The 14357-nt window shown below is 33.6% G+C and overlaps 1 protein-coding gene across 1 annotated transcript in view; it reads right to left on the bottom strand.

Annotated features, from left to right (window-relative positions):
• Positions 1 to 14357, bottom strand: part of DHX15 (DEAH-box helicase 15) — a 52642-nt gene that overhangs the window by 2648 nt on the left and 35637 nt on the right. The window contains exons 7-12 of the mRNA XM_019743862.3: positions 10199 to 10285; positions 9002 to 9151; positions 8498 to 8606; positions 7963 to 8154; positions 4964 to 5086; positions 732 to 922 (exon numbers count right to left, since the gene is read on the bottom strand). Of these exons, the coding sequence (XP_019599421.1) occupies positions 732 to 922; positions 4964 to 5086; positions 7963 to 8154; positions 8498 to 8606; positions 9002 to 9151; positions 10199 to 10285 (852 nt within the window). The remainder of the gene's footprint in view (positions 1 to 731; positions 923 to 4963; positions 5087 to 7962; positions 8155 to 8497; positions 8607 to 9001; positions 9152 to 10198; positions 10286 to 14357) is intronic.

Below are 14357 nucleotides of genomic sequence, written 5' to 3'. Positions count from 1 at the left end.
CAATCAATAAAGATTTACTAGGCACCTAAGTGCCAGGTACTATAACTCATGCCTTTTTTTCCTAACAAATTTAAATCTTAAGAATTAGGAGTCCATAATGCTTGAACATGGCTTTATCTATCTTTTTTGAATTACTAAAAGTAAATTTAAGAACATGTCAAAAACAAACTAGTGTACACTAGCATATTATGAATATCGTTAAGAGTCTGGAAAATTTTCATACCTAACCCTACTATTCACCTAACTCTAATAAGCATAAGATCTTATTATGATGCCACAATATTTTTTTTAGTTACTTTGATTTCAAATACTGACAATGCACCAATCTGCTATTTTTATTTTGACTCAATGCATTTAGGTCCATTCTATTTATTGACTGCATATGGCTTAAAGGCAGGCCACATCTTGCTTAACAGACATAGTCGGAAGAGAGAATGAACAAACAAGCAGGAGATATAAGAGACAATTAACAAAATACTCCAATAATAAAAAATTCTAAAATTGATTTCTACCTAACTGGGTTTGTAACTTGCCATTTAGGGAATTTGTTACTCATGAGACACAAATCTTAGTGTATTAGTTCGAGAATCTAGACATAACATTTTAAGATCAATTATTTATAGGTTTTTAAAAACTGACTTGTGTGTAAGTGGATTCAAAGGGCTATTATTATAGAAAGTAAACAATATTATGTAAACATTTAATTATGTATTCCTGTATTATCCACTCACCTGCATAAAATACCCAGTAACCAAAGCTTTTCTTATATTAATATAATAGTCCCTGCTTGTGAAGTCAGTACTTCGACGAGGCAAATTAAATCTGTCCATAATTCGCGATAGCTGCTGGCGTACATTGTCTGCTGACATCAGGGACCTGTAGTTAATGAAGTTGTCATAACACCACTGAACCGATTCATGATCTACAAAGTTGGAGGGAGGGAAAAAAAGAGGGGACATGAATCATCCAAATAGGTGTATCATCTAATTAAAAAGGAAAATTGTTATAAAGAGTAAGCTAAATAATCCAGAAAGGGGATTTATCCAAATCATCTTTATGAATGAATCACAATGTTACTAACTTTCCTAAAAATCTGTAGTGAAATTCAAAATCAGAAATAACAGTAGGGTTTTTGGCTGTTGGATGACAAAACAATGATTTTGAACAAACTGTTTTTAATGAATTATTTTACCCATGAACATCCAGCTGGCTGTTTCCAATAGATGGGTCTAACGGGTAGGTTGATGCAATTTGGTAAAATGCTGTGTCTTTCTCATTTTCAAAGGAAAGATAGCCTTAGATTATCAAATACAGTTTAAAAGTTCTAACAGTGAATCTCAACTGATTACTGTGTATTTTTCTTTAATTATTCCTGAGCTAGTATTTCAAGTTTTATTGTGACCCATGTGCCTCTCAGCAGTGGAGAAACAAGTTTTAAAATACAAGTGATACAGTTTACAAGGATGTCTGGAAGCCCCCACTGGTGTTTAATAAATAAGGCTTATATTTAAGCAATTCCAAATAATTTTACTGCATGTATTACTATCAAAGGGATAGTTCTCCACTGAAGAATCCTTAACAAGCTCCCAACTGAGTGTTGCTCATCTTGAGAGCTCAAAACTATAGCATAATGTAAAATATTATACAGTGGTATCTTTCTGTCCCAAAGACAGTCACAAGGAGGCCCTTCGATAAACCTAAGAGTTACTGTGAAATGAGGGTGGGGTGGGGGGTCTTAAAATTTGTAAGTGTGTTGATCCTTCTCCAACTACTGTGATCCACATTAAACTTTGGCATCTTCTTTTCTTTGGTTTTAGGATCCTACCAATTATAATGTACAACATTTTCTTAATAGCTTTTCAGAGGAACGAAAGATATATTAATAAACGTTTACCCATTACAAAATGTAGCCACATTTCATAGAGTAGCTGGGTAGATGGGGTAATAAAATGGATCTTTAAATTGAAGGACTGATGCATTAACCCACCTAGAATGCAAAACGAAAGGTATCCATCTGAACTTACTGACGTTTAAAACAAAGCATTGAATATGTTCAGATGAAACTGAGAGAAAGTATGGTTTGGAGGTATTTTTGCTTATCTCTGTAACAAGCTGAAAGGCAATGAAAATGTCGAAACAAAACAATAAAAATAGGGGACTATTGAAAAATGTTTATTTTCACTCTGGAGTTTAGCTTTTGAGGTTCTAAAGTTTTACAATTAATACAAGGTGTGGTAAAACAATATGGTAAATATTTAAATTACAAAACAATTGATTACACTAAAATACACATTGCCATTAATCCCCCTCAAAATACTCCCCCTTGCTTTGAACACACTTAACCAATCGTTCTTCCACTTTCTGAAGCAGTTTTGGAAGTCTTCTTTTGTGTCTTTAGTTGCACTGTCGTGGCTGCTTCAATTTCCTGAATAATTTTTACTTTGGAGAAGAACCACAAGTCGCATGGTACCAGATCTGATGAATAAGGTGGATAAGAACACATTCCAATGTTTTTAGTCAACAGATATTGCTGTATACCAGAAGCAATGTGACACGGAGCGTTGTCATGATGGAGGATGATTTATGACACACTTTAAAACACACTGTCTCTCAACCGTAGCTTACACTCAACTGACAGCACCAAACAAGTTGAAACTTGTCACACACTGTTACTAAGGGGACTTCCTGTATTGAAGATCCTCGCCTTTCTGTTGGATGGCACTCAACAGCATTATTCACCATATTTTTTTAAATCACAACCCGTCCCGTGTCACACATCTGATATGGCAATTTCTGCCAAATAAAAACATGACGGTGTGTCCTCATCCACCTTATTCACCAGATCTGGCACCATGTGACTTCTGGCTCTTCCCCAAAGTCAAAATGATTCAGAACATCAAGGCAGCCACGACAGGGCAACTAAAGACACTCACAAAAGAGGACTTCCAGAATTGCTTCAGAAAGTGAAAAAACGATGGGATAAGTGTGTTCGAAGAGAGAAGTATTTTGAGGGGGATCAACGGTAATGTGTCTTTTACTGTAATAAGTTTTTAAAAATTTAAACATTTACCGTATTTTTTATCACACTTTACAGTATTAAGAGGAATTTTAGCTTTACTATGCAATCAACCATTTTATCTCAAGATCCCTTGACTAATACCTGAAATATACTTGCTATTTTTCAAATATACTTAATGTTTCAATAACATAACACAGCATCATTTAGAATAGTGAAAACAATCCAAATTCAATGAATATGAAATGTCCAAATAGATCTACAAGTTTGATATTTGCACTAGCGAGTAGGTGCTATCATTCTAACTCAGAACACTTCCTCTAACTGCTAGTTCTATTTAGGAGAAGGATAAAGCTTTTGTAGATATCTAGTGTTCAATGATTCCACTGAAAGCTCCTATCAAGTATGTGCATAAAAAACAAGCATTATTTAGTAATTTTATCACTTTTAAATCTTATATCCCTCTAATTTCAAACATCGCATCGTTACATTTATATTTAAAATCAAAATACAGGTCTATTAAATTTCATATTCGTAACACAATTATGAAATCCAAATACACTGCCATGCTAGTTATCAAAAGCTTAAATGACAAAATAGTATTATCTTAATTTTAAAAGAATTAAAACGTCTTGTGAGAGTAATAGGGTAAAACAAAACAAAACAAAAAAATCCCTGCTCCGTTAGAAGTCCTTTAATTACCACTTAAAACAGTATCTTACTAGTATCAAAGCATTTTAAAAACCAAGATGGATGTGAATCTGCTCCTTCTCAAGACCTTCCCTTTACAGTAGTTACCACAGTCTGTTAATAGGTTATGTGTCTGACATCACACAGTATTAACCAGTATGATACAGTTCGGCACACAAGAGGAATACAGAATTCTTGAAATGACCTGTCCTATCAGGGATAGTCTTTAATCTACTGATACGTAGAAATCAAACACTTTCAGAATCTGTTGGGAGTTATTGCTGCAGTTTTCCTCTCATTAATTTTATAAATGGTGCATTCCAACAACAGCATCTATCAATAATTTGATTAACTGGAAAATGTTTTTCATGTCATCAAATAGTCTCTGAAAACATGATTTAAAGCTAGAACATCATGTGACTATAGCATAAATCACTGAATCATCTTTCTACTGGTGGGCATTTAGGTTGTTACCATTTTTACTATCATAAATAATTCTGGGATGAAAATCTTTAATTATTATCTGTGTCCACAGAATACTAAAAGATAATTTCATAGATTATTTCTAGTCGAAGGGTATGGATTTGTTAAGGTTCTTGATAACATAAAATCTGCTTTTCATAAAGACGACAATTTACATTCCCACCTCTGTTGTATAATTGATCCATTACACCCACTCATACACAGCTTACTGTTTTTTAACCTTTGCCAATTACATAGGTGAGAAAATGGTACTTCTCAATAATAATGCATTTCTTGAAGAGTTGAATTTTGCTTCATGAGAATTTACAAACCACTTATAGCCTGACTGAGAATGGTCATTTACATTTGTTGTCCATTTTTCTACTTTGTTAGTTTTATTTTATGTAAAGCTATTTATTAGCAAAAATATTACAGTAATGATTCTCTAAATGATACAAAACTATTCACAAAAAAGGCAAAATATATGGAAATGAACAGAAGTTAAGTATATCAAAATATGTATGTTAGAGGTAAATTTTATACAAGTATATCATTTTTATTGCCGTGTTTTCCAGCTTTCTATAATTGCTGTCCCCCATCACTGATTATAAAAGTAAAACTTTAAAAAACATTGGCAATTTCTATCTTCAGTGTTAGTCAGTTTTTTCTAAAGTACCTCTGGGGTTCTAATGTAAAGTTGTCACAAATAATAAATGAAAAGTAAGATGAAGAACCATCTTATATGATGCATGTGACATTTAGACAAAGAGTGCCTTCAACGTAATTGACACTTACTTTGTTTAAAAGCGTGGTAGACATTCAGCAGTGTCAGATGATCTCCATCTATGTGGGCAAATCTCATCTTGGCCTCATCTGCGGCTTTCTTGGCCTCCGTGGGGCGAACAAAACACTGTGGGACTAAACAAGGTTGGTATGGGCCCAACACAAACGCCCATATCGATGAGTCACGCATTCACAGATAGAGGAACAAGGCCTAGCTAGGTCAGTTCACAGAGCATAGGGCAGGGCAGGATGGCCTCCAACTGCATCTTGGACTGTTTACTACCTTGATTTGGTACATCAACACCTAACCCCATCTGTAAGACAAGAGGGTTTCAAAGCTACAGAGTACCTGATTACTTTAACTAGATCTAAAAGTAGGCATCAGACAGCTATTCTGAAGGCCATCGAGATACTAGAAAGCTCAACTTATTTCAAAAACCAGTGCTGATAGCTCTACCAATAACCAGAATTATGGTGTCAATAGCCTTTTAGCTAGATGTAATTTTTCAAAAGGCCATCCATTGAACCCACTGAATGGCTAGGAGAGTTAAGAAGCTACACTTGCCCACTGCAGGGCTAAAAACTTTCCAACCAGTCTACTGCCACATTTCCATCGTAATTTTTTTCCCTAGTGCTGTGGCTATTACCAACTGGTGGGTATCACTATTAGCACCGGTGAGCAGAAGCATACGAAACATTAAAAAAAAAAAAGAAAAGAAAAAGAAATCTTGGGTTTTGATGATAGCAGTAGTGGTGGAAGGTTAAACCGCCTTTGAATTAAGAAAATTCAAAAAGGCTGGAGATATTCAGCCTAGTTTTTCAGCATTTTAACAAGATTAGTAAATAAAGCCCCAAGTGTTTTTTTTTTAAAAAACCTGTTATTTGAATCAAAACCTCAACATAAAAGCAAAATCCAATTATTTAAAAAGTTGACAATTAGTCTGAAACAGTCATTATTTCAAGGGTCATCAAAATATGTAACTACAGTATTTGTGTAGAGCCTCAGTATTAATTCACATAAAAGTTTAAGTTGTTACAAAGCGTGCACTACATTTTTTGAAATACAACTTTCCTTAATTCACTTTAGCAATTCCATAGTCATAAAGGCAATACGAAAATAAAAATAACTTAACAGCTGGGGACTTAGTCACACATTTTTAAAGCTGTTAAAACCTTGTCAATTCAAAAAATTATAAATTATCAGTTCAGATAGAAGATAATGGGAATAATCGACAATGAAATCATATACAGTATCAAATTTCTCTTTCCCATACAGTTTCCCCTTTAAAGATGTCAAAGAAGCCAAAGAAACCAAAGAGACAATGACACATGATCACAGTAAATAGTAAAAGTCTTGCTTAATGAATTGAAGCAAGTAATTCATAAAAGTACAGAAACCTCTCAGAGCTGTGAAAGTTAATGTGAACTAGCTACCAGTTATTAGTAGGAATAAGTAGCACCCCATAAGGACCCTGATTTGCACTATTTATATCAGGACCTGAAAACTTCACAAACTTTCAAACAAAGCATTACAAACAAGCTCAGCAATCTTTTTGTTCCATGAGTTCTTCCTCACCCTTCAACATTTCCCCCAACAAATGCCATGCTTAATAACTGTTCACTCTCTTGATGTGTTAAAATGACGACCAGTAAACCCTATGTTTTGCACAACTATTACAAGTAAGACATGTAGTTGGAAGATTTCAACTGCATCACAATGACCAATTTTGTAAGGGACTAACACGCTAAATTCAAACTGGTTATTATATAGTATTCCTGACAAGAAAACTTGGAAAAATAAAAACTGGACAAATAACAAATAAACACACAAATAATCTGTTAACTCTTGCCCTCTTTCTCTAAAATCTAAAGTCTTGGGATAGCACCACTGGGAAATCTAACGCACAACATATAAGAAAGGCAGACAACAACCTACCACCACCTCCGCAAGTGAGACTACAATTTAATTAAAATGATTCAATACACTGCCCTGCCCATCTGCTCTGAGTCTGATCAGTCATAACTCTGAAAAAAAAAACATTTGAGCTAATTCTTAGGAAAAAAAAATTCACACCATTAAAATATACCATACATCTAAACTAGGCCGAAATTTTTATTTTTAGAAATGTTTTTAATTTATTCTTTAATTCCGTATAACATTTTTGAATTATCTGAGGCATAAGTTATAATAAAGACTGATAAACCACTCTGTGACCGGAAGTCAAGTCTCCCCAGTACTAAAACTAGTATTATAGAATACCTCCATGGTCAATAAAAACTTTTATGTTTAGCTAGAAGAGTCAGTGTATATTTATATATTAACAATATTTCTTCTTTTTAGAAAGTGTAATTTCCAAATTACTATTCATTTGTGGCTTAAGCTTTACTGCTACTAAAACAGCACTACAGCTTAATGTTCCAGTTTTCAAAATTAGCAATTTTTTCTATTAGGTGTATTTTCTTAATCAAGTGTCTTTCTTCTATTGGAAAAGAACTGTTATCAGATGACATTTTAAGCCTAAAACTCTACATTACTACTTATTTATCTGATGCTAAGCTTGAAATTTATGATGACAGCCACTGGAATACATATTTATATAAGCAGAAAAAGCTTACATTAAATCATAGTTTGGGTTTCTCTCAGGCTCACTTAATAGTGCCGAGTACTAGAACAAAGTTCTTCTTGTATTGTCAGTAATAAACCACAAAACTGACAGACCTACCAAAAACCTGTTACAATGGTGTTCAGACTTAATTTCTTACTGAAATTTTTATTTGCACTCAAGAGAGCCAATGTTTTTACTGTATTTTGTGCACAATGACTTACTTTACTTTTTCTAAATAATATGTCATTATAAAGCTATTTACAAGGTATTTAGGAAACAGAATGAGTTCCTTAAAACCATCTATAAAATCCACTATCATACTAAATATTAAAAAACAAAACCAAAAGTGAAGTCCACCCAAACTTTGAGGAGCTGGGTTTTTTTTAGTTCCTTTCCCTCTATTACCTGACAACATAGCAGTAATAGATAGGACCTCATTAGAACAGTTGTAGTCACAACTTGCAATAACCATTTTAGCGAGCTGTGGGTCTAGAGGAAACTCTGCCATCATGGATCCCAATTCAGTCAGATCTCCATCGTCATTTAAAGCAGCCAGGTAATTCAAAAGTTCTAGGGCTCTCATCAGAGTTTCGGGAGCTGGGGAAAAAAAGGCAATCTATTAGACAAGTTGCCTTCAGCAAGCAAAAATGTCGACAAAGTACAAACTATTATAAGCATTCTCACTTTTCATCCTTCCATGGACAAAACTGAAAACTCAAACTGTCAACAAACTCAATTACGAACATCTCCCAGAATAATAGTTATTCTGAAGGAAAGAAAAAGCTAGTCATATAATTATCACTCTTAGTTTTAATGCTAACACATAGGACTTACTTGACGCTTATTCGAAGAAAAAGGTAAAATGTTTTTTATATGTAGACAGAGAAAAGAGAATCAATTTTGGTTAAAAGGTTTGATAACATATGTTGAGAATTCATACCTGGTGGATCCATAAAATCAAAATGCACCAAATCATCAATACCAAGTTTCTTCAACTGTAACACAACTGATCCTAAATTAGAACGCAAAATCTCAGGATAGGTGTTATCCTAGCAAAAAACAAAAATGTTGCTTTGTTAAATATTCCTCAATCCTCTTGCTCCAAAAAACAAAACACATCTATTCTCTGCCTCCTTATTTACTGTGCATTATTTCTACACCACTGACTCAGATGAGAAAAATACTTGTGGAATAGATTCGAAAGGAATGACACTTTCTGTGAATTATCTTTATAGGGTTCAAAGTGTTACTGCTGCTGTCCACCTCCACTTCCAAGTGTAACAAGAGTTGCACTGCTAGACCATACCAATAATCTCACTCAGGAAAATACTAAGAAGTTTATGGTGCCAAAAGGTAAGATGAAGCAAATTAAGCAATTTTCCTGTGGTAACAAATCCAACTTAATCTTCCAAACATGTAGGAAGGATACAGTAAAACCTCGTACCTGCATTTCTGTTTTATAAGCTTTCTCTGTGTAAAGTCTGAAGCATTTCCCAGGTCTGGTACGTCCAGCTCGACCAGCCCTTTGTTGAGCTGAAGCTTTACTAATAGCTGTCACCAAAAGGGATTCAACTCTGATTCGAGGATTGTACACCTATTAGAATGGAAATAATAGAAGAATGACTCTTTCTTCAATTAAACACAAAACTGTGATCTAACGGAAGTACCCAAAGCCCAGAGTAATTCCGAAAATAAACACAGTATGGATGACCACCACAAATCACACTATAACAGAAGCAGAAGTCGTCGTCCTAATGCCTTAACCTCCTTTCAGATGTTCTGACTCCTTTCTGAAAGATTCAAGCTAACATGAAAAAAACTCTTATCTAACACACAGATCATCTTTACTCTTCCTAATTTAAAATAATTTCAGTTCGACCAGTTTTACACCTTGCTTTTATAGTGGATAGCACTGAAGGCTTTTGCCTGAAAAGAACCTGTCAATTCTAACACCTGATGTTCAGAGTGGACATCAAGAAAAATATTTTAAACTTGGTACAGAAGAAGTCAGTTATATGCTTTCAGTTTAAAGGGAAAGTTTTCCATCAAAAAACATGAATATTATGTACAATGAATTTTCCCAATTACATAAAATTTGATATAAAATATAATCAAATGTAATCAAAGATCTTTAAATAATAAAAGAGTATTCATTGAGTAGTCACTTCATTTGGCAAAAGTGCTTGGGATTCAGTACTATTAAACTAAAGGTTAACATAGTACCTTTTCCCCAAATACTATTCCTGGCACATAACAGGAACTCTAATTTAGTTGGTAAATAACTTATCTGCAGGGATGATAGTCCTGTAATCTTACTTCTACCCCCATATTCCGTAAATAAACATACAAACCAAAATACCATTATTATATAGAAACAAAGGAAATGCAGGCTTAAAAATAAATAAAACCGCGAAAGAAAAAGAGCATAAGATTAAACACTAAACATGGGCTTAATATGTTAGAGCCAATTAGAGCACAAATGGGCTCATATAATAGAAGTCTGAAAAATGAAACACACACAGAAAAATAATTCTAAAAAAAGAATTCAGAAAGTAAATTTCAGCCATTAAATGAGTAGGCAGTAAGTACTGTTAAGCTAACACTAATTTATAAACTATACGGCGATCATACTAATATGTACCTTCTGCTTCGCAAATCCAGGATCAATCACAAATACCACACCATCTATTGTCAAAGATGTCTCTGCAATGTTAGTTGACACAACTACCTGTTTAGAAATAAACAGTATATAAATGATATCACAAGTCAAATAAAATTCAAATAACAGTAAGATTAACTCTTAACTTTCACTAACATCAAATTTCAATGCAGTAAACAAACTTAAAGGTTTGATCTTCAATGGCCAATGCTATAAAAAGACTAATATTTAAGAATTCAAAATTTTATTTACCTCATCAAAGCAACTTCCTTTTTCAACAAAAGCTATTACTTCAGGTTATCACTCAACCAATTATGTTTTGATTATTCAAACAGAAGGATAGCATCAGAAGGAAAACATCAATAAAGCAATACAGCTTACCTTACAAAATGTCTCCCTATTAGAACACTTCCTGGTTAATATCAAAACTCCGTAAAACATGTACATCTTTCAAAACTTTCAGGCAATATTTACAAAGAAAAATTTTGTCACCAAAACTCAACATTTTAAACAAAACGGCACATGGGGGCGGGGGAGAAAATCTCAAACTACAATCCAAGAAGAGTTAGCAGATCATGAGAATGAAATGGAGATGTTTGGGAAAATTATACAATCTCAAAGGGGATGACACGTAATATGTCACTGTATAAACTCAATTTTTAAGAATCAGTTGAACTTTTCATTAACAGGGAATAATGTTTAAAGCATTCACATACTAATATGATAGCTTGCTTTTTTATGTGGTGTTTTACTATATTCTAGGTGTTTTAGGAAATTGATTAGGGACTTGAGAATAACATGTTACATATTTTTTTCCTTTTTAAACAATGGAAAAATGAGATCATTAGTATTTTTACTCAGAGCATTTGATTTTCAGGAACAGATTACTGCCATTAAGTGGGAGATGCCTGTACATGCAAGCAGCTGACACAGAAGATAAATCAGATACAGAGTCTGCTCTTATAGCTTTTACAGTTTGTAAAGGAAGATTAGACATGGATAGAAAGTGTAAATGACACCAAAGATGCCCTGTGAGATTTAAAAAGGGTTTACTTCCACAGCGAAGACAAGGAAAGCTTCCTGAGAAAATGGCATTTAGGAGATATTGAAGGTAAGGAGGGATTTACCCACAAGAGAAAAGGGACGAGCACTAGCAACAGAAGGTTCAGTTTGAACAAGGACACATACCGTGTTTCCCCGAAAAGAAGCTCTAGCTGGACCATTAGCTCTAATGCGTCTTTTGGAGCAAAAATTAATGTAAGACCTGGTCTTATTTTACTGTAAGTTTTACTTTTACTTGTAGTAAAATAAGACCAGGTATAATTAATATAACATAATATAATACAGGGGTCTTACGTTAATGTTTGCTCCAACAGGCGCATTAGAGCTGATGGACCGGCTAGGTCTTATTTTCAGGGAAACATGGTAGGCAAGAAGGCCCCTAGGCACATCAACAAAAGAACTCATGCAAACAGGAAATCTTGGAGATTTAAAAGCTTACTGGAGATTCACTAACAGGATATTATTTTAGAATGATTTACATGTCTAAAAACAAAATGTGTCCTTTTTCCATTGGTCGGTTTAAAAGACTGCTAATCAAAAAATGAGTAAGAAACCAGAGATGTTTTGATGTGACTGAAACACATTTTTAAGACATTTAGATGACACGGATGGTTAATAACTAGAACCAAAGCAAACATAAAGTTGACAGGTGAGCTTGAATAAAGAGGACCTGAGTTTAATATTGTTCTAGAAAGTGTCTCGTAGGAGAAGCAGCAATGAATTTAGGGGTAGGTGGCAGAACCAGCAGTCAAACCTAAGTAGCTAAGTAGAAAGGTTTGAACACCATCAAGCTTCAATTTTCTTTGGTAACTCTTATCAGTCTAGCTAAAACAAGATTGAAAAAAATAAAAAGACAATGAATACGGAATTATACATGTTTGTGATTATGTAAGAGGTCTGGTTATCTGGAATTCTGGAGTGAAAATTGATATAGTTCTGGATAGATCTTTAGGACAATGGAAGAAATCGCTTTTTTTAAAAAAAAGTTACTTGGAAAAAAATGCATTGCACACATTACTGCTTCTAGAATAGAATACAGACAATGTGATAAGAATTTCTTGATGTTATCGACTCTTTAGAGTTATTTAAAAATAGTTAATTTCTCTCCACAAAATAATTTTATTTGGTGTGCATGTTTTGTTTCTGCGTTTGTGACAAATTATGAAATACTTATAAGGAGGTGAGAACGTATGATTCCACAAGTGTTTAAGAATCAGGTGATTACGCCAACTTGGCAAGCCCCATGTCATTACTGAGTCTTCTGCCATCTAAAAGTCAAACTCTAAAATGTGAGTCTTAAAAACGACCTTACAGAAGGATGATCTCTGGACTTTCTCCAAAGACTAAAAGTAAACTGGTAAAAAAGCTTTAAAGTAGTAACATTTAATTTTTTTTTTTGAGTAGGACCTATCTACCATAGATTTATCAATTACTAAAGTGTGTCTATCACCATGAAAAAAAGGGCATGATTCTGACCCATTAAGAGGTAAATTTGGGGACAAACAGGAGGAAAACTCATGTAACAAACTGCATGTCTTTGAGGGTACTTCTAATGACTAGAGCTCGAGGAATAATACTAGCTAGCTAAGGTTAAATAAAACACATACACATACATAATGCAAAAGAACAAATAAATGAGATGATAAAAGTTATCTAGCTGACTTGAAATCTTAGCAATGAGCAGAGGCAAGCCCTAAGTATATTCTAGATGTAAAACAGCACATGATCTAATTAAGAACTGGTGAGAACACAACATCATCCTGAATTTGTCCAGGGACTAACACATGACCAATGGGACTACATATATAAATGGTAAAAGCTTTCTAGACTGTAACTGGGCAATAAGTGTTCAAAGGGCCTTAAAAAGTGTTCAAACCTCATTGGCCAAATAACTGTTTCAGGTAAATAACCCCAAATACAGAATAAACTCTACGGCAAAATGTTTGACATTCTTGCCATTTTTCTTTTTATATATTAAGTGTGCAAAGAATAAGCTTTCATCTAGTTTTAGGATACAGCTACACTATACCCTCAATACTATACCTTCTAATGGGATCCACTATGATTTATTTCAATAATTTCACTTCAAAGTAGTAGAACTCAGCATACTTTAGTTGCTCTACTTGAATTTTTTGGACACAATAATACACTTAGGTTAAACTACTTTGGAATTTTAGTCCCCAGGGAACTCTGAGGGAGTCTCCAATTCAGAATGGGTATTAACTTATTTGTTTGTACACATCCCAGCAGCACCATACTAAGTTATCTTCAAACAGTGGATCATTAAGTCTCTCTTTGAAACTATAGAACCATCTCCACAAGGGCCATTTCTCTTTTTTATTGAGCGATGTATGCTCTGAGCTATGTTAATTAGTAAACTGTAAGATAGGCTACAGAAAAATCAGCTATTTGTATGGACAAAATGAAAACTAAATAAAATCAAATAGTTGCTCGATTTTAATACCAAATCTATAATACAGCAATTATAAGTCTCAGTCAAAGATACATAGAAGTGATTTACTGATGAGTAAACTTGAATGTATATATACGAATGCTGTTGCTATAGCTTAAAGTCAAGTACTTGATTGAATAAACATCAAGCATTATTATCAAAATAGGTAAAAATATCTATCCCTCACATAAATACATGTATTGCATTCTCAACCTTTCTTAATCATTAGAAACCTGAAACAGTTCACCATTAGCAAGCACTATGTTAGAAATCTACATAAGTGGAACTAAGTAACTAGTTGTAAAAGGAATGCTAGTTAAGTCCCCCAGATGCCCATGAAACTTTACCTGTAATATAGGCTACATTTAAAAAATTTAACACTTTTAAAAAGCTTTGCTAGTTTGACCAAAAATTATAAACTATTTTGCATAAATACAAAGAAAAATAGCAAATAAGGCACTACCTTCTAAAAGGTACCCACCAAATATAAAGTAATACAAATTACAATTATTTTGGTGAAATTTTAAAAGCTATTAAATAATTATCTTTGTTCCAAACCTTTCAATAATTATAGTCCACTCTATGCTATTATCTTTGTATTAGAACAAAATATGTAAACAATTTAAC

This window comes from Rhinolophus sinicus, chromosome 1, assembly GCF_057876585.1.
Source record: "Rhinolophus sinicus isolate RSI-liver-muscle chromosome 1, RSI-T2T, whole genome shotgun sequence".
Classification (NCBI taxonomy): Eukaryota; Metazoa; Chordata; class Mammalia; order Chiroptera; family Rhinolophidae; genus Rhinolophus; species Rhinolophus sinicus.
This window is presented reverse-complemented; position numbering and strand designations above follow the sequence as displayed.